Genomic DNA, 26,272 nt, shown 5'->3' on the forward strand with positions numbered 1-26,272 from the left:
TTGACTCCACCAGCGGGAGACCTCATCACTTCCCACATCTGTTGAATGCTTGTGGTTCTTCATCAGACCCATTTGCAGACCACATCCTCTTGGCTCGGGAGCTTTGTCTCGGCACGTTTGCGCAGTCGACTGGTCATCGGTCAGTTCAGCAGCACTTTACTGTCCTCTACGGGTACATTAAACAACATCACTGACATACATCAATGGAGAGTCCTACCACAGAACACATTAGTCCTGTAATGGCTATGACTACAAAGGGCAATGATTTCAGAAATGAAAATGCCTCCGTTAGTGTGTCATGAGACACCAGAGCTGCCCTTTGGAAGCGGGGCAGCTGCCACATCTGCGCTCTTTTGTAGGCCAGCTACCGCCTTTTATTGGCGTGATTGGCAGCCTCTGTGTGGAGAAACCTGTCAGCTCTGAAAAGGGCCCGCACTTGGCTCTGGTGGGTAGATGACTCAGGCTTGCTGGCTACATTGTACACGCTGAAGAGAGATATGAGTAATTGAAGGAGGCTTTACTCCAGTAGTGCTGTCTACTGCCTCTGTGTCTAGTCGTTTATGTAAAGAGTGACAACATGAAGGGTGGGTCTTTTTTATAGCTCAGACTCAGAGCACTGACACTGTACCAGAAATGTGTTACACGTCATTGCATTTATGTCTATAAAGAGCCACTTTAGAGCGACAATTTTCACACTGTTCTGTTTTAGCCAGAGTGGTGCATGCACACGCACACACACACACACACACACACACGCACGCACACACACATGAAGCAAAAAACTCTGAAAACAGAGATGTGAGTAAGAATGTCATCTTTATTGTTCTGGTGAAACTTAAAATTCCATCTCTACATAGTTTTTTTTTTGTCTCCCACACAAATGTTAAATACTGTACAATATCCATGACACTTCACTATATGACTGTAGAACTGTCATACGTACAGTAAAAGCATGTGAATGTGTGCTTGTTTTTATTTCTTTCTCTTTTTTTTGAAGTCCGGTGGGGAACTGTTTGGTCTGGGGCTGTGGGCTGGCAGAGAGGGTGCCGTACAGTTTACCCCAGGACAGGAGCACCAATCATCGGAGACTCCCCACAGCCCTCATGGGCTGTTCCACCAGAGATGCACTTCCCCCCACTGAGGACTCCATTACCCAGCAGCCCTCTCAGCCCCTGTGGTCTCAGCCCCAGTGCAGCTTACAGTTTGATGCAAAACATCAAAAATATTGCTTCCACAGACTATAACAGTGCAAGTGTCAGGTCTTCACTATGCAAAATGACTTTGAGGTTCACAAGAAGCATTATAGGACTAAACCGATTTCAGAACGCAAAAACTCTTTCCAGAGGGCTTCAAAAGTGCATTTACATTCACGGTACATACAGCTGCACTTTTTCTAGATAGTATTATGACACCGTTGACAAGTGCTGACAGTAGATTGTTTACTTGTTTTACTTGCCCCACTGCTATTTTTTTAAATATTAGGAAACAAAGGGTGTGTGGATCATTTCAGACACTTATTATTATTCTACAGTGACAGGACGATACACTTAACATTTCGTTAGCCAGGTAGACTAGGCTGAACCTGGAGAGCAGTGAATAGAAGTGTTACTGTTATGTACAGGACAGGGTCAAACCGACTGGGATCTTTAACTTAACATGCCCAGCACTGAACACACAACTCTACACTAGCAGGCTAGAGGGACAGGACTGATATATAGTGTTTGTCATACTGAATAACAATAACTACTTTACTAGGATGCTTTGCATATGAAGTTAATGGTCCCATGTCAGTTGAGCATAATTGCAACAACATGATTTTCTAACAAACGCACAACACAGCAATTTGGGAAGGTGACATGAACACACTCACACACAAATGAACAGAGAAACACTTTCACACAAGTATTTGTGTACTGGCACAAATACACACATGTACACACGCACACACACACTCACACACACATGAAATGTGAGGTTTACTAGTTAGGACTAGAAATCAGCCAACCCACTTGAACACACAACACTTACATACAGTACTGCACAACACTCCAAAAATGTCTTACATTTTTCAAATACTGTACAGAAACATTATATACACAAGACAGGGTGGAATAAGTCACCCCTATATGTTTTTCCTTATATATATATATTTTCAAGGTCATTTTGACATAATGTACAGCGACATATACAGCTTCATTTCACAATTACATAAATATAGATGTTAATTAACCACAAATACAATGGCTTCTAGAATCACTAAAAAAATAAATAAATCACAACTGTGCTTTCAACAAATTAATTTGAAAGGGGAGGGGGGGGGGGGATCTGCTTGTTTCAGTGATGGGGAAACCTCATCAACAAATCCCGAGGCCCCAGAGTTGTTTCCAAATGAAATGCCAAACCAAGTGGCACTAATGTGGGCACAGACAGAGTCAGAGTTTCTTAGCTTGTATTATCAGAGCACAAAAAGGTATAGGAGCACCGAATTATGGTCTGGTCCCCGCCAGATTGTCTGACACGCTATGGGAATGGGCACCGCTCACGTTCACAGCTGCTCCACAGAGCCTGGGAAGAGAGACCGGAAAAAGTGTTCTAACTGGCGACGAGCTGAGCTTCTGGGATTTGCGCACAAGGAGGAGAAATGATTGGATCACTCATGAACATAACAGGATGTGTATCAATCCCTCATGAATAATTTTCAAGTAATTTCTCTTAGCGTTTGCACTATACTGTATGTCCACTTGTCCATGGTGGACGGTAAGCCGGAATGGTTAAAGAGTGCATTACAAACTTTGGACATCAACCTTACATTGTTTAAGTGCCTAATGTATTGTCATTCTGTGCTCATTAAATCAATATGAAAACATAGGCTGACATCAATTAGGAATGGGTATTAACTGCGAGAAACTCCTCTCGATTCACTTTTTCAAAACCTTCAGCCAAGTTCTACCTAGAAGATTGTGCTCCCATGCAATTTCTCAAAAATCTTTAAAAAGCAAAAGTCCTTAGCTACAGGCCAGTATTACAATATTTTGTAAACCTAATGAATGGACCAGTGTTTTGTTCAACTGACCGTCATGCACCATTGAAACATCACACTACAGTTTCAGTATATTCCAGTACAACTTTAAATGGATAACAGAAACATCTAGCTGGTCTCACTGCTGTTTTAAGCTTAAAGCTATGTGCTTCTAGATTGTGAAAAAAAAACTTGTACAAATGCTGCTTGTGCAAGTTAGAGATATTCAGTCAGCTATACTGTTCTAATGTGCTGTGCTTCACCTCTAAATTCTAGTTCAGTGTATCTTTGTGCTTCACGTTGACAGAGCTATCGTTTGTCAAACTTTAGCAAATATTTGTTGCTGTCTATGTTGATGCGACACTGAGGGGAGTTGCTTGTCCAGCCTAAGTGGCAATCACAGACATTTTAAAAATGGACCTCTCGCTGGTGGCCTGGTTATACATCTGTCTGTCACCATGTGCAATTTTGGGTTCTGGGTAGCAGAGCTGGTGTGTGTGCAAGTGTGTGCTTCTCTGTTTGTATTTGTGTGTGTATTTGGGCTTGTGTGTGTGGGGTGGTGGTGGTGGTGGTGTGTGTGTGTTTGTGTGTGGGGGGGGGTGTTATTATATCATTAATCTCTGCTTGTTACGCAACTCTGGGGACTCATCACATGATAAAGTGCACAAGGTGAATGTGTCTGTCTGACGGACTGTCTGTCAAACAGGAGTGATGGCTGCATCTACAGAGGGCAATGGAAAGACCAATAAGAACACAGAGGCTGCGGCTATTCACGCTCAGGCACTAAACTAACGTGCAGCTGTGCTGAGCCGTTTGAACAATCAGGTCAGTGCCCTTGGACGCTGTGAAGGTAGGCCACAGACACCGAGACACGCCTTCAAATGCCCTGCACAGTGGTGAAGGGCGACACCCTGTGGTGATAGGACTACACTGCAGGACCATACTCACGGCTCCAGCTTAAAGTCTATATTGAAAAGATACCCCAAAAAAACACATCCACAATAGAAAGGGAGGATTTCTCTAGTTAGACAAGCATGTGCTCAATTAGGCTTCTCATTACGTTTTAGGTGAATGGAGGGACGATGGGGGTGGGGGTGGGATTTGTCTTTGATCTGTCTGTGTCTGAGTCTAGGGTCATTATTTCCTTATATAGCATTTTGCTGTAAAACACGGCTTGGCCTTTACGGTGCGGTCTTTGTACGTTTGTGTGTGTGGACTGGAGCTCCCTCAGCATCTCTCTCTCTCTCTCTCTCTCTCTCTCATCTCCCTGCCTCCGCCAAGGCTTCATTAAGGAGCAGCCTGCCTGCCTGCCTGCCTGCCTACCTCTGACGCCTCTTCCCCTGGGTAAAGCACGTCTATTTTTAATACTGGAGTCATTGTGACTTGTCGCGGGAGCAGACAGGGAGAGATGCTCCTAGCTGCCGGCTGATCAAACACACCAGTGACTCGCTTATCAACCCGCTCACTACAGCCTGTGCCACCACGCCACCTCCCTCCCTGGCTCTGCCCCAACCCGCTGCCTTCCCAGCTCATAAAAACATGTCCACCGAGTCTCAGAATGGAGCGGTTCCGTTTAACGAAGGTGTCGCCTACATGAAGGTGCAATTCTGCTTAAGGCATTGAACTGTTTTGTGTCTAACGCTTTGGAGGGGGCCTACTGTTTCTAAGCTAGTTATTTTCCTGTTTCTTTTCTCAACACAATGAAACGGCAACAAAAATATACACCCACCCACCCACCCCTTCTACACATACATACACACACACACACACACACACACACGCACGCACACGTATACATTTATGTGTCTACAGTACAACAACAGCTAATCAAACTAAAAAAAGTTCAAATGGTAACAGCTTGCACGGCACTAAATATTTCTTATTGCACACAGAATAGATGAAATAGAAGAATCTCAGTTTTTAAATACATGACCTTTCACAGACTACGTCTTCTATTTCCCTTGAGCTAATTTTACATCTTTTTTTTCCTGACTGTTCTCCACTATGGAAAACAGCAGTCACATGTTTAGAGTGAGACATTTGAATATTTACCTGTGAATGAAAACATGCTCTACACCACACGGTGGGTCTTAAGGTGTGCTGGCAGTGACTTCAGGGCATTTATGTACTGTAGTATCAGGAATAGTATAGTATAGTAGTTTTTTCTATTCTCACCCTTCTGATGGATGTCTGTGCTTTGGTATGGGAGACAGTGCATTTTCAATCTAAAGTCTCTCTACGAAAACGACTAGATGTCTAAAGAAGATATCGAAGATATTACGGACCTCCAGATTCTGACACTGAAAACTGACAAGATACCGCCAAAAGGGTAGGGCTTTTTTTTAACACAGGCTGACGTAAATACTTTTAGTTTTACCAACCAATTTTTTTTTTACATTTAAATGTGCTTGTGTAGGTGTGTATGTACTTAAAACATTCCAAATTTGGGGAACCCTTTCCAATCACGTACATTTGCTGTGCTCCAAAGTTCTTTACAAAGGCCCATGTACTTGTTCCATTTGGTAAGGCAACAGAGCAAAGCTATGCTGTGGAAGAGAAGCAGAATGGATCTCCATCTTTTCTACAGCATGTTGTGAACTACAATGGCTTACAAATAACAATCCTTGTTGTTTGTTTTTCCTTTCGTTTCAGTTAAGGGGAGAAAAGGCTCAAAAAAGTGAGCTCTGTTACAACACCAAGACAACCTCTGCAAGGAGACTGCATTGTCAGTGCAGCGTGAAAATATATATATATTGTATATATTGCAGCGTTTGGGACACCTTACCCTGAGCCGATAGATACATAGAGATACACAGAGAGGTGGGAGGGTTTGGACCTGGCTGACGTGACATCTCTGTAGGTCTGAATCCAAGTGGCTAACATCTCCACACTGCCTGCAGTGCAGTGCTGAAGCCGACAGGTCGCACACGACCAACCTGGCCTTGAGTGGCGCAGAGTTAGCGTTAGCGGTAGCAGCACAGGCCCTCGGGAACTGAGCAGGAGGGACTGAGTTTGGGTTTTGTGTCGGGGTGGATGGGCTTGGCTTGGAGCTCCCTGCTATAGAGGCAGTTTGCTTATTTCTGAGCACTGGGCTCGTTTAAGGGGTAAGGTGTGAAGAGTGCTGTGACATCTCCTTCTCTCTTTCTCCTTGTCTGTCTGTCTTGTCTGTTTGTTTGTCTGCCTTCCTGTCTCATCTTTGTCTTTGTATGGCATTCTGTCTCACTCACTCTTTCTGTCTCTACCCTGTCTGTGCTTGTGTGTGTGTGTGCACGTGTGTGTGTGTGCATGTGTGTTTGTGTGTGTGCGTGTGTGTGTGTGTGTGTAAGGGGGCTAGAGTAATCATAAGTCGGTCTTAGGCCCGGTGGTGGTGGTCTGGCTGCTGGTGCCGTAGCCGTGGCTGGAGATGGAGGTGGTGGTGAGTTCGATGGGCGAGGAGTTTCCGGGCCCCAGGTAGGCGCGGTGCGTTGGCATGGGCGACGGCGTCTCGCTGGGGTTCTTGCCCAGGATGAAGCGCGACTCGTCCTCCAGGTTGGAGATGTCCTTCATCATGCTCTTCTTGTAGGAGACGGACAGCTTGTTGGAGCCGTCCGGGATGAGGTGGTAGTGGCGGAGGATGAAGACCACAGGGAGGGGCAACATGGCCGCCACGACCAGGGAGATGCACATGACCAGCGCCCACGTGGGGTAGCTCTCGAAACGCTCCGTGGCCTGGAGACGACAGAAAGAGGCATGAGGAGAAGACAGTGGAGAGGAATATGGGCCAGACTGTGCACACAGGTTAGGACTGAATTACATGCGAATTACACCAGTTTCCATTAACCTTTTTAATGTGCATTTTTTATCACTCAAATTAAAAATCCATAAAAAACATAAAATCTTCTAATCAAATACAAAGGTAGTCCGTAGATCATGAATATGTGCTACTGTGAAATAAGGGACACAGTAGCTTGTGGAGTGGTTGTAATCATTTTGTCAGTATAAGAACAGAAATTCACAAGCAAAACAAATCTCAGTTCAGACATAATCCTGCAAGATGACCTGACAGGACACTGACCAGCTCTTGTACCCAGGCGTTGTAGCCCGGCGGCTTGAGGGCCATCTCGATGAGGGTGGCGCTGATGAGGATGATGAGGCAGAACGGGGACACGTACTTCCACATGTAGAAATAGAAGGAGTACGGCCGGAAGCCCAGCATATCCTCCAGGTCCTGCATGAACCTGCCCGTCCACCGGGGGGAGTGGGAGAGAAAATCATGAGCAGTGTGCCAAATGTATGAACCATTTCATACCGCCATCCATTCCCTTTATGATCAAGCTTAGCTCCTCTGTCTATCTCAAGTTTGGAAACAATGAACAACACAGATCTGCTCCTTTCTTCAAAATGAACAACTAATGAATTCTCAGCACTTCAGTTGTGTTTGTAACTGATTTTGTGCATCTGTAGTCCCCCTGGAGGGTAAACACTAGGGCAGGTCTGCAGCTGAGCCCACTCCCCCGTGATGGTAAACACCCTGCTCACCTCTTGCTGCCGTAGATCCAGGCCACGGAGATGTTCTCCAGGATGACCACTATGGTGAGTGGCAGCCCGGCAGAGTAGTCATCAAACATGGTGACAAAGTAGTTCCCCGAGCGCTGCACGAACAAGAGGCCACAGAAGAAGGCCACGATGCAACAGCCCACTGGGGAATGGAGGACAGGAGAGGAGAGGGGGAAGAAGAGAGGAGAGGAGAAAAGAGGAGGGGAGGGGAGGAAACAGAGGGAGAGAGAGCACAGGGGGGTCACATCCTAAACAGTCTGCAGAGGTGCCAGACATCAATTTATAGCTGTGAGAACACACAAGGGATGGCCCAGCATCAAGGGGTTCAGCTGTCAACTACAAAAAACACATCTACTGTACACATAGAGTTCTGCACGAAACATTGTATTAACTAGGAGAGTGGGCTCACTAGTAAGTGGTAAATAAATGATTTTCAATCAGAATACTTGATGAAATGCTTCTGAAATTCTCCTTATATTCCAGCTGCAATAAAACATTGCAGTCTGGGGAAAACTCTAATCTATGTGGTGGGTAGAGTAGACAGATGTGTACCCTGAGCAACCAAACAATCAGGTCATCAAGTCATGTTCATTGGGAATTACATTTTAGTGGGTAAAACTGTGCTGTTGACTGCTGACTTCTGAACCCTATAATGCCAGTCCAAATCACTACGTGTAACAGTGTTTAGATGGAGGAAATGAAGAAAGAGGAGCTCACCTGTCAGGTACTCTTTGCGCACCTTGAACGTGTCGAGCACGGGCGTGGTGATGCCAGTCATGGTGCCAATCATGCTGCCCAGACCCAGGTTGATGAGCATGAAGAAGAACATCACGGACCAGAAGGGCGAGGCGGGGAAATAAATCATGGCCTCGGTGAAGGCGATGAAGGCCAGGCCAGTGCCCTGTACTGCCTGGAGACAGACAGACAGACAGACAGGCAGACAGATGGACAGACAAACAGACAGACAGGCAGAGGGAAAGACAGACAGAGACAAACAGAAGGACACAAAGAAGGGGGATTAAAAAGGATCGACGCAATCGACTGAGACGAGGCTGAATCACACTTGGGACAAAAAGTGGAAAATTCCACTCCTGATAATTAGAGCGTGCCATGAGTTATGGCTTCCCACAGTCATGGAGGCTGTGGATTTCACGAGAAGCTCTGTGTGCAAAGACTGTGCTAATTAACGATGAATACCAATGGCTGTCACAGTGTCACAAACTAAATAAAAGGAGCTTTCTAGATGAACAATAAAACACCTTTGCTACTATGCAGTGCAACAGAAAATGCCGCTCTTTTGAAAATAACATTAAAAAAAATGGCCCCCACCTTGTTGAGCTCATCCTCCAGCAGGCAGGCGTCCAGGCCCAGCTGGTCGAAGCTGTCGCCTCTGACCGTTTTGATGACGCCATACATCTCGGCGTAGTCCTCGGTGGAAAGGTGTGAGAAGTTGACGTGCGGAGGGATCAGGTCGTGGCTCAGCACACCTGTGTTCAGGAAGCCCAGAATCTTCTCTGCATTTCTACAACAGGGATAAAGACCCAGTCAGGACCACTAGCTAAGCCCAGAATCTTCTCTGCATTTCTACAACAGGGATAAAGACCCAGTCAGGACCACTAGCTAAGCCCAGAATCTTCTCTGCATTTCTACAACAGGGATAAAGACCCAGTCAGGACCACTAGCTAAGCCCAGAATCTTCTCTGCATTTCTACAACAGGGATAAAGACCCAGTCAGGACCACTAGCTAAGCCTCAGCATTCACAATATCTATATGACTGACTTAGTTTTTCTTAAAACTGACTTGATGTTAAACATACTTTATTTACAAAAATGTGTTACTCAAAAGAATATATATATATGTATATACACATGGATGCTTGAGAGCACATCTTGGCAATAATGATAGTCATATAATGCTTATAATCCGTATAATGCCGTTATAGTGCTGATCTCTCCACATAGAGGGCCCAGTGTAATCCAGATAATACAGAAATATCAGATTGAGCACTTTGTGAGCTAAGAGTGGATAAACATCACAAAACAACACACACAAATGCATTCCAAAGACAAAAGAAACACGTCGCAGCTTTTTCCATGGCATTTTGCCGCGAGCTCGCTCTTTCCTAAAAGTGGCCGTGGCCTGATCTCACTCACTCGACGACACATTTCTCGTTCATGATGTTGGCCTTGAAGCCGAGCACGGCGAACACCACCAGCGTGGCCAGCACCGACGTGATGAAGTTGATGACGGACACCAGCACGGCGTCGAAGTGGCAGTTGTTGTCGCGCTTGTTGTAGCTGGAGAAGGCGATGACGCCGCCGAAGCCCAGGCCCAGGGCGAAGAACACCTGGGTGGCCGCCTCACGCCACACCTGCAGCTCCAGCATCTTCTCCAGCTGGACGTGGGAGGACGGAGGGGGGACACGCGATGAGATACAGCACAGGACAAAGCCCAACATTATACTGTAAGCCTTATATAACAACACGCTTATATTCATAAGGCTCTGTGCCCTGAAGAAGGCCAAGATGGCCGCAACGTGTAGGTCCATGTTTTTTAAAACAGTTTTGGCATGCTTTATTAAAGACTTTTTTTGATATTTTTCCAATACAGAGTGCCTTTGTTTTCCATTTTTGATGCTTATATTTATGTTTATCGTTATAGCAGATGCTTATGTCCAGAGAGACTTACGATGGCACCAATAAACACTGTGTTAACACTCAAATGAACAGTTAAGAGTTAAGTCATATAGCCTAAATAAAATAAATACCAATATTAGAAGATAGACTAAATGGAATATGGGCTGTTGATGATTAATTTGTAATGCATCATTCATTCGCAATCTCAAGAGAGTTTCGTTTTCATAACAGGAAAAGAATGTTTCTAATTTCTAGTGCCAAATAGGAAAAACCTGGACCAAGATCAAAAGACACGGAAAGAAGGTATCCATTTCACATTTTTAAGGAGTTTGGAAGGCAGAGTAAGGCTGTGTGCATTCACCACCAGGGGGCAACAAATCCCACATCTTTTTCTCCACCGGGAGGGCAGTGAAGCGAAACACGTGAAGGCAAATGAATCCCTGGAGCACTGACTCTACACAGAGGTTGTGCATATATGCAATGCCACAAGACTACAGTACGCTCAGGAGAAAAGGGGTGCCACTACAACTGCAGCTGTTGTGTGGGTGTACGTGTATCTTTCAGTGTACGTAGTACGCACCTGTGTGTAAACATACATCTGTATGTGCGTGCCTGTACATGTGCGCGTGTAATTGAGTGTGCCTCCTCACCCTGTGTGTCCGTGCCTCACCTTGGGTGTGAACATATGGGCTATTCCGTCCGTGGCCCCTTTAAGCATGAGCCCGCGCACCAGGAAGCAGAAGAGGACCACATAGGGGAAGAGCGAGCTGAAGTACATCACCTGACCAGGATGAAAAACACATCAACCGCGTTACTATGGAGACCGAGGGGCAGTCCATTTGTATTCATGTTCACAAAGGTGCAACGTCAATCTATCTCTCCGGAGACACGTTCTTGCGAACACGAGAAGCCTAGACCTCGGTACACCAAGAAGGGCATGAAGAGACAAGGCAAGAGTGTGAAGGACATAAATGGCAGCTTTTTAACATTTCTTTGTTTAGGCTCATGATTTCTAGTGAGCTGATTGTATAAATAATACATGATGGTACCACTTTAAAGTGACTCGGTTGAATTCACATTGTGTGTGTGTGTCTTCACGTGTACTGAGGTTACTCTTGCCTGCTATATTTGGACAAGGCATTATTTATTGACAAACAAAAATAATGGCGAGAGATGACATTTTTTTTCTGGATGAAAATCCAGTCCAGCATTAAAACAGTTTTAATAGGAAAAATGGTATACTGTGCTTTAAGAAGAACCACAAATGTCACACATTGCGGCAAGACACAAGATCATTTCCTGCCGTCAGAGAGGGACCCTTTTTTCACCAGAGTGCTTTAGTCTCTGATGATGCTCTATCAGACTAATCTTCTGGCACAGACATCTGCGCTAATGTCACGCCGTGACCTCTTTACCTTTCCAGAGGACTGGATGCCTCTGATCACAGCCAGGCAGACGATTACCCACGCCGCCAACAGGGACAGCGTCATCCTCCAGTTCAGGCCTCCGCTGTCGTCGATGGTGCTGGTGATGTTGAGGGTTTGACGGTACCAGAAATATGTCGTCGCTGAACTCCTCTCACACTCTGGTTCCAGATCTACCAATGGGAGGAGAATGAAGAATAAGGGAACTGGGAGGGCAGAACCCTATTTCCTGCACACTTACGCCCGCTCTTAAACAGGACTCAAATGTAAGGGGTCAAAGAGATAGAAGAGGCTGCAAGTCAAAAAAGGGCAGTTCCACTGCGCTTCTGAACGCCAGTCTGGTGCTTCACGGGAGAAGACCGATCATGTGGAGAGGGAGAAGGATCGCCGCAGCACACAGAGTTGGATGTTGGTTGTTTTTATTGTGGTGCTATAGAAAAACGTTTCGATAGGTATTCCTAATAGGTATTCCTGATATTCAAGGTATTTATGGGTATTCATGGACTCTGATGAAGATGGAAACAACACCTTTAGTCTCTTCTGCTGCACCACAATGAAAACAACCAACATCAAACTCTGTGTGCTCCAGTGATCCCTCTTCCTGTCCTAAAACCCGAGAGGGGCTTTCCAACCTGCCCCATCAAGGTTATTACATGTTATCTGTGAGGAGATTAAGAGTTCCTTCTTTAATGTACATCCGTTGAGTCCCCACATCACGCAGATCCCACACTGCACCATGCTCTAGCACGTGGGTGGATAAACGTACCCTCAGGGGGCTGTTATGGCTGCTGCTATTTAATCCAATCAAACGGGCACAGCGCATAGCACTATGTAATCATCTAAAGACCCAGGTCAACTGATTACAGTCAAATATATTTTGCACAAAAATAAAAACTCAATGGGCCTCAGGCAGATAAGGCTGCACACTCATGGTTTAGTGTTTGAGTAATAGTGTGTTCTTCTTCCATGTGATTTGTGGCTCAAATATATGTATATATATATATATATATATCGTACAAAAGTATGCGCATGCAGTATAGAGATCAGATAAGGACATATTTATTTTTATTATCCCTCAGTGTATCTTCCCTGAACTCTAACTCTTGCAATATTTCCCTGTGGCCACCGCAAGGAGTGTGGGGCGAATCTGGCCCGGGGCGTCTGTCTCTGTCCGAGCCACTGAGCGCATCCGCCAATCACGTCTGCATGCGGCACAAAGCATTCTGGGAATGAGCAATCCTGGGTCTCTCGCTCTCTCTCTCCCCCTCTATCTTTTGACAGCCCAGCGAAAAATAACTTTGAGTATCAAAGCTGCGAGGCCTGGCGAAAGCTCTGTGTGTTATCGCTACGGCACTGGGCCTCTCTGGGCTGCAGTCAGCAGAAAGACAGCTGCTCTCAGCGGAGAGCATTAGCGCACTGAATACATAGTATGGAGATACGCACACACACACACACACACACACACAAACAAACGCACGCACGAAGGTGTGCACGCACACGCACACACACACACACACAGGGAGGCGGACAAACCATACGCAACGTGTGCTCTTCGCGTCTGTGCCCCCCCCCCCCCCTCCCACACACACACACACACACACACACACACACTTACTGTACGTCTGCACCCCCACCCCACTTACAGGCCAGGGTTCCGTTCCTCCTGATGGGGCACTCGCTCCATGGCAGAGGGTACTGGAAGGACTGGAAGAAGTAGAAGATGCTCCAGCCGATGATGACGTTGTAGTACAGCCCCACGAAAGCACAGACCTGAGGGGGGAAGGAAGAGCGGAAGGGTGGGGGTCTGGGGTTAACACCACACTACTTAGAGAAAAAAGAGTGTCCATTTCTGGTGCGTGCATTACTGTAGTATGCACATGGGGAAGCCATTTCCACTCTAGACCACACTGGGCTGGAATACTGCTGCCTCAGAGAAAAGTGATATTCACAATGTTCACAACCTCACTCCACTCTCGGTATTTAAGCTGAACTCATTTTGACCTACAAAAATGCCAATCACACACACACACGCACACACACACGCACACACACACACACACACACACACACACACACACACACACACACACACACACACACACACACACACACACACACACACACACACACACACACACACACACACACACACACACACACACACACACACACACACACACACACACACACACACCTACTACACATCTACTACCTTCTTCTCTGATCACATAACTGGGTCAGTAGATAAATGGACACTGACCCAAACACATAAGTCACACATTTGTTGGTAAAATAGCAAGACCCTATTCCCTGTTATAACTATGGGACTAACTATATACAGTACATGCTTCAACACTGAAAATGCATCACTAGCTACACAATGTACCATATGGGTCTAGCAGTCAACAACACCTGTGCACCTCTGCCCAGATGTTAGACATGTCAGTCTGGTTCTACATTCCTGTTCAGTCTTACAGGTCAGAGGTCTTGGGCCAGGCTGTTAAAAAATCATAACTTGAGCCCTCCTGTAGTCTCTAATAGAACCATGAAAAACCATCGAACAGCAAAATGTATATATATTTAAATAACACCGACAACCACAGTCAGGAATGTCTGACAACTCAACTACAAACAATGGACTGCATCATCAATCCTCCCTGGTGCAGCAAAAAAGTCAACATCAAAGGCAACAGCATCACCCTACATGACACCTGATTAGTGTAATCTCCTCCATGTCACTCTGCTCATGTCCTAACAAGACATCGACTCCCATAAAGGAGCCATGCTGTGCTTTTTATGACTGCTTAACCCCACCTCTGCCCTACCGTTGATCACTTCTCTGTGTGTCAAATTCAAAATAAAACTAATGATGCACACCGTACGGAACGTCTGTCTACGGAACGTGCTTGTTAGTCTGAGGACAGGTGCGGGGATGTGTGTCAGTGCAGTGCCAGGGGATGCAGGTGATGGTGGGTGGGTAGTGATGGTGGTTGTGTGTGTATGTGTGTGTGTGTGTGTGTGTGTGTGTGTGTGTGTGTGTGTGTGTGTGTGTGTGTGCCTCTCCTCTCCTCTTCTCCTCTCCCATGCCCTGCCCTGCGCTGTCCCTGGAGGGACGTGAGAGTGAGAGAGAGCGCCAGAGCGTCTGCGTCACACCGCTGCAGTCACAAGCTCTCTAAATTATTAAAGCGCACTCTCTCTCCGCCCACTCCGCCATCCCTGCAGGATATTTTTAGCTCCTCTCTCTCTCTCTCTCTCTCTCTCTCTCTCTCTCTCTCTCTCTCTCTCTCTCTCTCTCCTCTCCGGCTCCAGGCTCACCTAACCCTGAGCTACACCACCCAGCTGTCAGTCGTAGACTCCACTCGTCCGTGTGTCTCACACTCTCTCCCTCTCCCTTTCTCTAGCTGCCTCTGGCGGGAACTGCCGTCGGGATTGGCACATCTGAATGTCCATTAGAATGTGTGAAATCAATGGTAAGGGCCCAGCGAGTGAGTGAGTGTGTGTGTGGTCAGACTGAGAGAGTGGTGTCTGTCTCTAGATACACAGCTCTACTCATTTTCAAGTGCAAAGATCACATACTCAGCTTGCAGGATGCAACATCTCTCCAACTCAATTTGAAGAGTTGGAGGTTAGTTGGAATACCTATAGTGCAAAACCTACTGTATAAAGCAAAGCACAATCCATCTGCTTTCAACTCAGCTCACTAAATGACATTACTGGACCGTAACCTTTCCAGAGAATCAGTGCGCGTCCCCCTACAAGGTGGCAACGTGAGGTCATGTGACTTTCTGTAATGCCTGATGCAACGTTCACCATGGCCACTCTGGCTGGAGGGACAGTTCCCCTCAGGACATGTGTGCGTTGCATAATTCCATAAACTGGTGTTGACCCCCAACGAACAACACATTACAGGCTCTGGCCGCCTCGGCAGGCCCTGCACAGCGCATCTGTCTCCTAAGAGAACAGCGTTGGCACCAGCTAAACACCGCCAGGGGCCTTTGTTTGGCTGCTGGGATGATGTCACAACGACGACCGGGGGCTGTGCTCGTGACTCATCCCAGCGGCCTGTACCCTCCCCTCCACATACTCCCACACACACAGACACACACACACACACACACACACACCCATACACAGTTTTCAGTTGGGAGCTATGAATGGCGTGGCGTGCTGCTTCCAAAATGATCAAAGACAGCCGTCTGTGTGTGTCAGCAGGAAAGCTTGTCAGCGCTCGTTAGCTCACCATTAAGCTGGAGACTCCGATGCCCCCCAGGCGCGGGTACACGTAGTTCCACACGCCAATGCTCCCGCGCCGGATCCGCTGTCCCACCGCCAGCTCCAGGAAGAAGAGCGGAATTCCGATGAGGAGGAGGAGGATAAAGTACGGCACCAGGTATGCACCTGGGAGAGATGGAAGCTTCAGTTTTTTTGGCGTGACCATCATTCATTTCAATACAACAACACAAATGAGTTAAACCACAGAAAAGCATTTTTTAAATAATTAACTCAACAACTACACACACACACATACAAGAAGTTTCTTAAGGCTTCATCCCAATGATTTTACATTTATTTAATTAGCAGACGCTTTCATCCAGAGCAACTTACATATGTATTATATCACAAGGCCCATTGTCCCTGGAGCAACCTGCCGTTAAGTGCCTTCCACAACGGAAGAAGGTGGGAATTAAACCCACCCACCAATTGGTAGTGAGTGGTTAGCTTTTAGGTTACCTTACCCATGATGCTACCAATGCCCCAATTGACCTTGACCTATTGGCTCCCTACACTTTTTTATGGCCTCAGCAGCTTACAATTAAGGTGTCTGCCGTCATCACCTACAGTCGTTTACTGAAATTGCCCCTGTCCCTTTACTCTAAACTTCATTTGACCTGATGAAATTTACACCACATCAAGCCATGCTGCAGCAAGCCAAATCACATCACCATGACGTCAGAAGGTACCATGGTAACTGTTGCTTTCATCTAGAGAAAATTGGTCTGCCTTGTACCCCAGACTAGGCGGGACGGCAATGTTTGATGTCAAATAGCACATCCAAATATGTAAACTACAAACAACACAAATGAGGCTTATGATTTCAAGTGAGGGCTACTGTTTTGATTGTGATAAGGGATTATTAAAATGAAGCGGAACCACTAGGATATGAAAACAATATTGATTTGATTGAGGTCTCATTTGATGACTCAGTGTTGCTCTGTGTGGCTCCTGTGTTATTTACACGGGCCTGTAATGAAAGGGAAATTGCAGGTCTGCTGCTGAAGAGGAGAGCAGGGGAAAGGAGAGAAGGAAGGGGAGGGGAGGGGAGGAGTGGGGGGCAGTTGGGATGTCATTGGATGGCACCAGCTCCATAGTTACCCGATGGGGTAGGGCCCGAGGGAGATGACTATTATGGTGTCATGTTTCACTTATAATCGCACAGACACACACACATACACACACCTACACACACACACACACATACACACATACACACACACACACACACACACACACACACACACACACACACACACACACACACACACACACACCTATACACACATGTACGCATGCATGCACACACACACACACACACGCACACACACACACACACACACACACACACACACACACACACACACACACACACACACACACACACACACACACACACACACACACACACACACATTGAGGCCGTATGCTGCTCCTCCTACAATACAAAAAGGTAAATGCTGCCCATATAGCAATGGAGAGTAAAACAACTGGGAACAGAAAAGAACATATTAGATATTCTGGGTCTCTGTGAGCCTCAGAGGGACATTTGAGAGAGCTGTGCGATAAATGAAGATCTGGGATAAAGTCTGTCTGTCACTGGTGGACAGCCAGGAAATCACAGGCCCAGTTATCAGCTAATGTGGTCCTCCCGCCAAATGTGATCCATCTTCTGAGCGAGAAAATGGGCAGAGAGAGGACAGGAGTTGATAACACCCACACGCCTATTAATTCCTGCCCTGCGAAGTGACAGCAGCAATATTAGCGAGTGACATACTCCTTGCTGCACACACTGGCATGAGAGCCCAGCCTATGTACATACAAGGCCTGGAGGAATACATCAATTTCTCTTACCGAGGTCACGTTAAGGTCGCCTTTTATTGTCTTGAATAAGAATTGATGGGCCATTTTCTCACAAGACATTTTTTTCCTCACAAGCTGATGTCACAATGACATGTTCCCATGGCGACTGCTCTTCCTAAACAATGCAAGTTATATTTCCGAGCCTTTAAAAGGGGCCGACAGGTATTTATGAAGGCCACGTTGGGACACTGACAGCATATATCACAAAGGCAGCCTTCTGATCTAGAGAGCCTGACAAACCGGCCAGAGACGGTGCCAGAACGCAAAGAGTTGTAGGCGATCAAGAATGAATAGTGCTGCTTATGGCCCCGTGTCTTGCTTACAAATAGCCATGGGGCTGGAACAGCTTTATATTTCAGATGGCCACAGGACAAAAATAGCCACGCTTCCGGCACGGCATGCCGCCCACACCACGGTTTGTAACATAAATCTCCTGGCCTATCTCCAGGCCGTGTCATCAGGGCCAGCAGTTCAATACTCGGGCTTAGTAGGGAGATGAATACAGCATCCCCGGTGCATGCAGTGAAAAAAAAAACCAACAACAAACAACAAAACCCAACAGCAGTGACTCACCTCCACCGTTCTTTTGGCACAGGTAAGGGAAGCGCCACACGTTGCCCAGGCCCACGGAGAAGCCCACCTGGGCCAGAATGTACTCGATCTTGTTGTTCCAGGCGGGGCGTCCGTCCTCCTCGTCGTCCGGCGAGGGCTCGGAGGGCTTGGTCTTGGGCGCAGCGCCCCCCGGGGGCACGTTCATGCTCATCTGACTGCTCTTGTAGTCCAGGGGGGCCTCCAGGGCCAGGAGGTCCGCCACCGACTCCGTCACATTGTCCTTGCTCTGCTGCCGCAGGGCCACTTTGCTGTGCTTCCTCATGGTGGAGGGTCACCGCGTCGCCAACGTCGATTCGAGAATGTGCTGAAGACCAAACCGGCTGGTGTCCCTTTGTATTTTCTGTCTTGTGTGATAAGGGGTTGTGCTTGCCTGGTTCTGTTAATAAAAGACACAGGGAAAGATGCTTTTAAAAAGACAGGCAAAAGTATGATAGCTCAGAGCTAGACGTTTGACTGTTTCTAAAACATCTGGTGCTCACTGTAATTCTGTACTCCAAGAATAATCAGACAGGAGTTGACCGGAGACAGGAGAGTTGATTATTTGTAGTGTCAAAAGTTCTACCTCACCTTATGTTTCTGTGAGTGACAAAACACACAGTCAGTAATGGTGGACCTAACAGAATCTAATAAGGCAGCCAGCAAGCTTTGTGAGTGATGAAGGGGCCTGGTACACACACCACTACTGCCACACCACCATTAACAGTACAACCCCAAATCAGAACAAGTTGGGATATTGTGGAAAATGCTAATAAAAACAGAATATGATAATACACAAGTCTTCTAAACCCATATGTAGCAGCAAAAAGGACATATGGTGCCTTCATGTGCTATGGTAATTATGGTAAATACCAAAAGCCGAGGTCAAAAATGCACATGAACACCATCTCATGTGGTATTTTCCACTGAGCAACTCGTAGAATATTTTGATGGACGAGTTGCCGAGATGAGATAACCTCTGACATTAACAACATGGCGGAAGAGTTGTGAATGATAGCATTGTGCACTACTAAAAATGTTTTGCTACTGTTAGCAGATCGTTTTTGTAGCCTAGCCTATACAATGTTGTGTCATTGACAATTGTAATATAATGCTTTAACACTCAGTTTCAATTTTTAAAAAGCTGTTATGGTATGGTGTTACCTACCCAGAGCGATATGCTAGCTAGCAGTAAATAGGAGTCTCTAGTGATGAGTGACAGGCAATTTACTCATTTCCTAACAGTACGGCAACAAAAGCACTTGAACACAACACACTGGTAACTACCAGTTCACAAATGGAAAATACCATATTTTCCATAGCACGTGAATGCAGCAATAGACAACATCTCAAAGGTTGAAAATGAAAATTTGTGTATTTCATGGAAAATATATGTTCATTTTGAATTTGATGCCAGCAGCATGTTTCAAAAAACGTTGGGACAGGGAATGTTAACCACTGTGCTGCTTCACTTCTTCCTTTAACAAAATCATATAAATGTTTAAGCACTGAGGAGAGCAGTCTCTGGAGTTATGATATGTTGTTCTATTACTCCCCCATGCAGGATTTCTGTTGCTCAACAGTATGGGCTATTCTTGGTCTTAGTCATGTTCTTCATTCCTTGATGCACCTCATTTGACAAGTCTGGGCTGCAGACAAGCCATTGTAGCACCTGGACTCTTCCTCTATGGAAAATTACTGTTCAACTATGTGCAGAATTCACAAAACACAAAACAATTTTGCCATTGTTTTCCTGAAATATTCAAGGTCTTCCCTGGAAAAGACATTAGATGGCAGTACATGTTGCTCAAAATCTGCATACAACATCATTCAGAATACTATACTGTAGTTTGTGCTTTGCCAAATGTGCAAGACGCTGTAGGCACTAATACTCCTCCACACTGTCATAGATATTGGGGTTCGAACTGAATGGAATGGCACATTTTGATTTGGTCTGACCACAGGACCTGTTTTCATGTTACCTTAGTGTGGTATTTTCTGTATCATGTCTCAATACAATTTTGGCTGTAGTTTTTTAAATGACCCTGCTGAAAAACAATGGTTGGAAACCAGGTAGCTGGTTTAAGCTGATTTTAGCTGGTCTTTGCTGGTTGGGCCACCAGGTGGACATGCTGACATGACCATCTGAGGAAGCTGGTCATGCTGCTGTGACCAGCCTGTCATGTGGGACACAGCTGGTGTAAGGTGGTCATGCTGTTGCCCAGCCTGCCAAGCTTGACATTGATGGTGTAAGATGGTCATTTTGGTCTGCAAGAATCAGCAACACCAGCTAAAATGACCAGCTTGAGGTGGTACAACAAGCAAAACCAACTGAATTACTGTACCATCATAAGCTGGGTAAACCAGCTGAAGGTATGTTTTTGTAAGAGTTATGCTGGTCTAACTGGTCAACCCTCATAGGATGGTCAAACAAGCTTGTTAACAAGCTGCTCAACCAGCAAACCACCCTAAGCATGGTCAGCCTGTTTTTCTCAGCAGGTGAGTATCAAACTGTGCACATAGACAATGGCTATCAGAGGTTTTCCTGAGCCCATACAATGACTGGTCTGAAACAGGTCTGGTTTTGATGCAGTGCTATCTTGCTCTTTCCCTTGTTTGCAAATATTTCTCTGGATTCTCTGAGCATTTAATTCTGAGTATCATAATAATAATATAGCCTGTAGGTGATAAACTCCCCACATACTTCACAATTTCATGTTAAGAAGCACTAAAATGACATTGTTTCATCATTTGTGCTCACAAGTTTACACATGAATACTACATCTTTACTTCTAAGAGACTCTGCCTCTCTGGGATGTTCTTTTTCATTAACCGTCGTGTTGAGAAACATTCCTCCTTTTGCTTTCTTTATCATTACACAAAGTGTCCATGAAATAGTCAAATTTGTCATTTCCAACATTTGATATGTTGTCTGTGTCCTTTTTGCAACTAAACATGAGTTTAAGAGATTGGCAGATTATTACATTCGGTTTTTATTCACATTTTACACAACATTCCAACTTTCTCTGATTTGGGGTTGCATATTAAAGAGGCATAATCTAATTTGGTCTAAAACTACTAAGTTACACTATCTCACATTCAACAGACCCACAACTGAACAATCTAGATTGCTTTACACCATACATCATAAAGACTGTTTTTGCATTTTGTAGGGGTTCGTACCTAGACCACAAAACTACACGATGAACAGCCTTGTTGGCTTGCGGGAGTGACAGGTGTGTTTGCACATGTCCACTTGTCATCAAATTGAATTGGAGGATGTTATTAAAGCTGCCTACAACCACCATGTTGTTACCTCACACACCGAGGTTAAATGTGGTCGTGTTTGGAAGATTAAGACAGGGTCTCTTGTGCTTTTAAAATGGTCAGGCTCAAAAATAAAGTCCCCTTCCTTGGGCTTGCTTGAATTTCTAGATAAATGATTAATGAATAATAGTTCAATGAAAGAACCCATGAGCACTTATCTCTAACATCTCGAAATAATGCTGTTGGATTACTGAAAGGAAAGCTGAGTCCCATGGTCTGTGCACGAACTGGCTGTATTATGGCAGCTCCTGGAAGGTGAGGGGATTTGTCACAAGTGTTCAGACTTTCTAATGCCTGGATTCATCATCCTGTGAAATTGTGCATGTTTAACTTGGTTGAGGCATTCGGCAAATCCATAAATCCCAGTGCGTAATCAGTAGCCATTTCCAGCAGACTGTTAGTTTAGTTAAAGGAAACACGTCTGTGCAAAAGCGGCGTCTACGCAGCCACGCATCTCGACATTGATTTACAGTCAATCGAAAATCACGTGTTTGCGAGCACAAAGAGGGCCTTTCCTTCATCTAAACAAAAGCAAAAGAAGGCAGGTGTTATTTTTGACTGGCCTACTTTAAGCCACACTGTTATTCTGCCTATCTGTCAAGCAGGCCACTTAGCATACAACTGAACCAGGTACTGTATATGAATGAATTGATTACACTAGTACAATGTCATCGACCTGTCAGTCACTGGGATGTGATGAGTGAATGCCGAGGCTGTTATGGAAGGTGATGATATTTGAGAGCAGAGGCAGACCCAGGGAGATTAGCAGGATCACTGGGACCTCGTGTGCACAGACTTCTTAAGGAGGTGGCCGGCCGGCCTGCCCACCCAGAGTCCAGCTCAGCTGCACGCACATTACATTCCATGACAACTCCAATCACGCTTTGTCACGATATGGTCAGGCCAGCTTATCACATTCACACAATCACTCGACCAAGATTTATGCCTTTGCCTTGATGGCAAAAATGTAAGTACCTCCTTGTGTGAGCCATAGCTTGTGGTTTTTGGGCGTAGGTCCCAAGATAAAATGTGGGCAAGTGGATCTGGCGTCTAACACATGAAGTGCCATAAGATAAAATGCGATACACTGTGGAGAACATGTTTGGAATCATTTAACTTTGACACCATGTTCTCAGGTTGCGTTAGCAACGAATCCCTCCGAAGTTTAACAAAAGCTATGCATCACATGAGTTCTAATGCAGCATACCTCAGCAAGGCCTTTAGTCAAAAGCTACACCAGCACAGCAACTCAAGCAATAGGAGTCAAAAGTACTCAAAGATTACCTTAGAGCTGACTGACATTTGGAGTGCTCATATCCAGCTACTTCAAATGCATTGATATAACATGGACCTGCCTCATGCTGGTAATCTATGATATTTTGCTATTGGTGAAGCCTCACTAAATATTGTTGTCATAACACTGCAATCATTACTCCTCTCGGTAAACTAGGGTTTCATCAACTGCCATCAGAGAGGGATGTTGTCTAGCTTTATCTGTCACGGTTGCTAGGCAATGGTAGTATAGCACAAACTCTCCTCTCCTGTATGCCTGCTTTGTCTAAGTCCAGAGAACTCAGGAGCCACGGTCATTGTTCTAAACTGACGGTTTCTGTGAGATTGACACATACCATTAACTCTTCAAGGAGAGATAACAGAAACAATCTATGCAGTGGAGGGGAAAGTGCAGTAGACCAGTCAGAGCACAGAAGACAAATCAGTTCACGAAAGAAAGGAATAGGTAGGCTACATAAAGTGGATACCCACTGGTAAAATGCCAGAGTTGGGAGAATAATATTGTGGAATCCAGGTTGGCCCTTCAATCTGATTCACCTCATGACCTTCATAGGCTACAACAAGCAGGTTGTGTGTTTAATCTATTTTTGAATAGTAACTGCACTGGCTTTACTAAAGGCTCAAAGAAGACAAAAAGGCCGTACTTTGCATATAAATGTACTTTATGGCACAGACGCGAAACACGTCTGTGCAATAAAACACGTTTATATGCAAAGTGCAGCCTTTTTTCTTCTCTGAGTTAACATATAAGTTTGACCAAGCATTCTAACATACATAAGACATAAGAAACTGACTAAAGCCTGCTCCCACACAATTTCTCTTAACTAAAGGCTACCTGCAAGCCTGTCTGGAGTACTAATAATAATATAATAGATCATAATATTTTGTTTACGTGACAGCAACAAGTCACTGTTAATATGCACACCAGCAATTATTTCCGTAGACAAAAGGGGGCCCTACTCTCATCAATTATGTGTTTAGTTCATTATGTGTTCATTTTTTATTAATTCAATTTCATTTAATCTAAAATATGACCATCAAGTTCTCTCTACATATTACTTATTACATATGAATCTCTTTTTTAATGTGACCAACCTTAAAATCGAATGCTAATAGTTCAGTAATACGGGAGATGGCCTCGATGAAAACATGAATGAATAGGCTACCAGCCACGCGCGTCACGCGCTTCGTAAGCACCAATGTGCGTTGGGATTTTAAAACCAATTAAGCAGTATTTTGTATTATGTTCATTTAAGTGTTGTCTCAGATCATAACCAGACAAGTTCAAAATGATTTTGAGATGCATATCATAACAGCAGGCTGTTAAGCCTTCTCCTGAAACGTCATATAGAACGTGATACGCAGGTGTGTTATTTGGAAAATACAGATGAAATGTCTCATTTAGAACCACATGTGTTCCTAACGTTGTTGTTGTGAAGGTTTTGTAAACCTGAAGCATTTTGGTTGAAGCAGAACAGACGTTACGGTCGTCACGAGCATCATTGTCAAGGTCAAATTACGATGCATTTCGACTGCTCATAAGATGTTAATTCAATAACCGGAAACAATTCACGCAGGCCCGGGCAGTTACAATGACAGTGTTAACATGTCGCACTATTTAAGTAAAGTTATCATTTTAAAGGCGTGACAGCAGGTGCCAACATACACTTCAGAAGCAATGTAGGACAACATCGGTCACGCCAAATTTTCCAAAGCGCAGAGCTCAAAGCCAAAGTAACTGACACCCGTACAATAGTTCATTCGAATTACAGCTACACATCGATACCTTGTAATGGATGCCATTACCATCAATGGCATGTACAATCATTTGTCATTTACAAAAATCCCGCTTGAATTTGGTGTCTTTTAGGTAGACAATCTTCATTTAGTCTCAATGGCAACATATCTTACCTTGTCGGTCTTGATAGGTGTCAATCAACACTTCGGTGTCAGCCCCTATAAAAACTTCACCCACAACGGCTGCATCCTCGAAGATAAGTGATGAGTAATTTTCCTAAGAAAGCTGCTGGCTTCATTCAATCGCCGTGCCTTTCTTCTGGGCGCACAGCGATGCGTGCCAAAGCCAGAGCGAAACGTAAAGTCTGACGCAGACACCCCAAGGGACTGGACAGATAGTTCAAAATAGTAGAATTTTGTCTTATGTTTGCAAAAAAAAAACGTCACAGATCTGGTTTGCAGTGTAGCTCTTATCCGATATTACAACCAGTTAGACAATGCACCATTTTATATTTTCCTCACGAATCTGAAGGTAGGTTGATGGATAGTCAGTGTTGTACGCTGGTACTGACGCGTGAATCACCATGCGCATCTACGTCAGCAGCTGTTGGATAGGATTTATTCTCATCTGCAGTAGTATTCTCTGGAAATGCAAATAAAGCGAAGGCAACGACAGAGCAGGACAAACATGTCCATCACCGTTCCCAAATATATTCACAATCGGACAGATGCAAAGTGAGCCGGGTGTGCTGCCAGTTTGGTTCATTGAAGGTGTGATACACCTGAAATAGAGACAGTGTCACAGTCATTAAGTCGGCTGGTGACCACATGTCTTACCAGAGAGGCAAAGTAAACAGTGACTTTGAGCATACCTTGCGCCCTTGACAGCTTGTCTGTAATCATTTCCTCTTTTGTCAAGTATGCTCATTTGCTAAAGCAAAGGAATGCATCAGAGTTAGTGCCAATGTTACTCTTTGAGGTCTCAGAGAAAAAGATAAATATTTTACAATTGGGCTATATTATTCAGTGACCATGGAAATGCAAAATTAATGTGATGTATGACTTCATAGCCTATTGTAGTCTCTGTCTCATATTAGTATCCTTGAGGATTTTGCTTCAGAGTGTGTCATTGGGTACCTCACAAACAGGCGCCCATATATCACCTGCCTATCAAACTAACTATTTCCTCCCGCCTCCGTGAAGACCTGACGCTGTGCCAGGCTCATCTCTCTTCTTGACACACGGGATGCGCTCTGCCCTTGCTGCTGTTATGCTGTGTGGTGTGGTGACTCTGTCCAATGCCTTTAATATAGATTGATATCAAGACCTCTGCTTTTTTTTTTTAATCTTGCTCAGCACATACTGTTTAATTACAATTCCATTGTTCCTGTTTTTTTCCCTCATTTTCACTTTTTGTCTTGCAGGACATTGAAAATGGTGAGACCATATCCTGAATCACTAGGCTATCTCTCATATCAAACTCTGAATACAGTCACGTAATGCATTGTGGATGGGATGATGAAAGATAAACAGCCTTTGTTATTTGTGTTGTCATCGAGCAATGGTGATCAAATAT

The 26,272-nt window shown here is 45.0% G+C and overlaps 1 protein-coding gene across 1 annotated transcript; it reads right to left on the reverse strand.

Annotated features, from left to right (window-relative positions):
• Window positions 1-4,782: 4,782 nt before the first annotated feature.
• slc6a17 (solute carrier family 6 member 17) lies at window positions 4,783-24,958 on the reverse strand. The gene is made up of 12 exons (XM_062542106.1): window positions 24,871-24,958; window positions 18,325-18,739; window positions 15,857-16,014; window positions 13,260-13,386; window positions 11,608-11,789; window positions 10,863-10,973; window positions 9,710-9,951; window positions 8,885-9,077; window positions 8,273-8,465; window positions 7,538-7,697; window positions 7,074-7,236; window positions 4,783-6,727 (listed from the first exon to the last, which is right to left on the reverse strand). The coding sequence occupies exons 2-12, from the start codon at window positions 18,623-18,625 to the stop codon at window positions 6,359-6,361; spliced, it is 2,199 nt and encodes a 732-aa protein (XP_062398090.1). The 5' UTR covers window positions 18,626-18,739; window positions 24,871-24,958; the 3' UTR covers window positions 4,783-6,358.
• Between the last annotated feature and the right edge of the window lie 1,314 nt (window positions 24,959-26,272).

Source organism: Sardina pilchardus, chromosome 7, assembly GCF_963854185.1.
Source record: "Sardina pilchardus chromosome 7, fSarPil1.1, whole genome shotgun sequence".
NCBI classification, from domain to species: Eukaryota; Metazoa; Chordata; class Actinopteri; order Clupeiformes; family Clupeidae; genus Sardina; species Sardina pilchardus.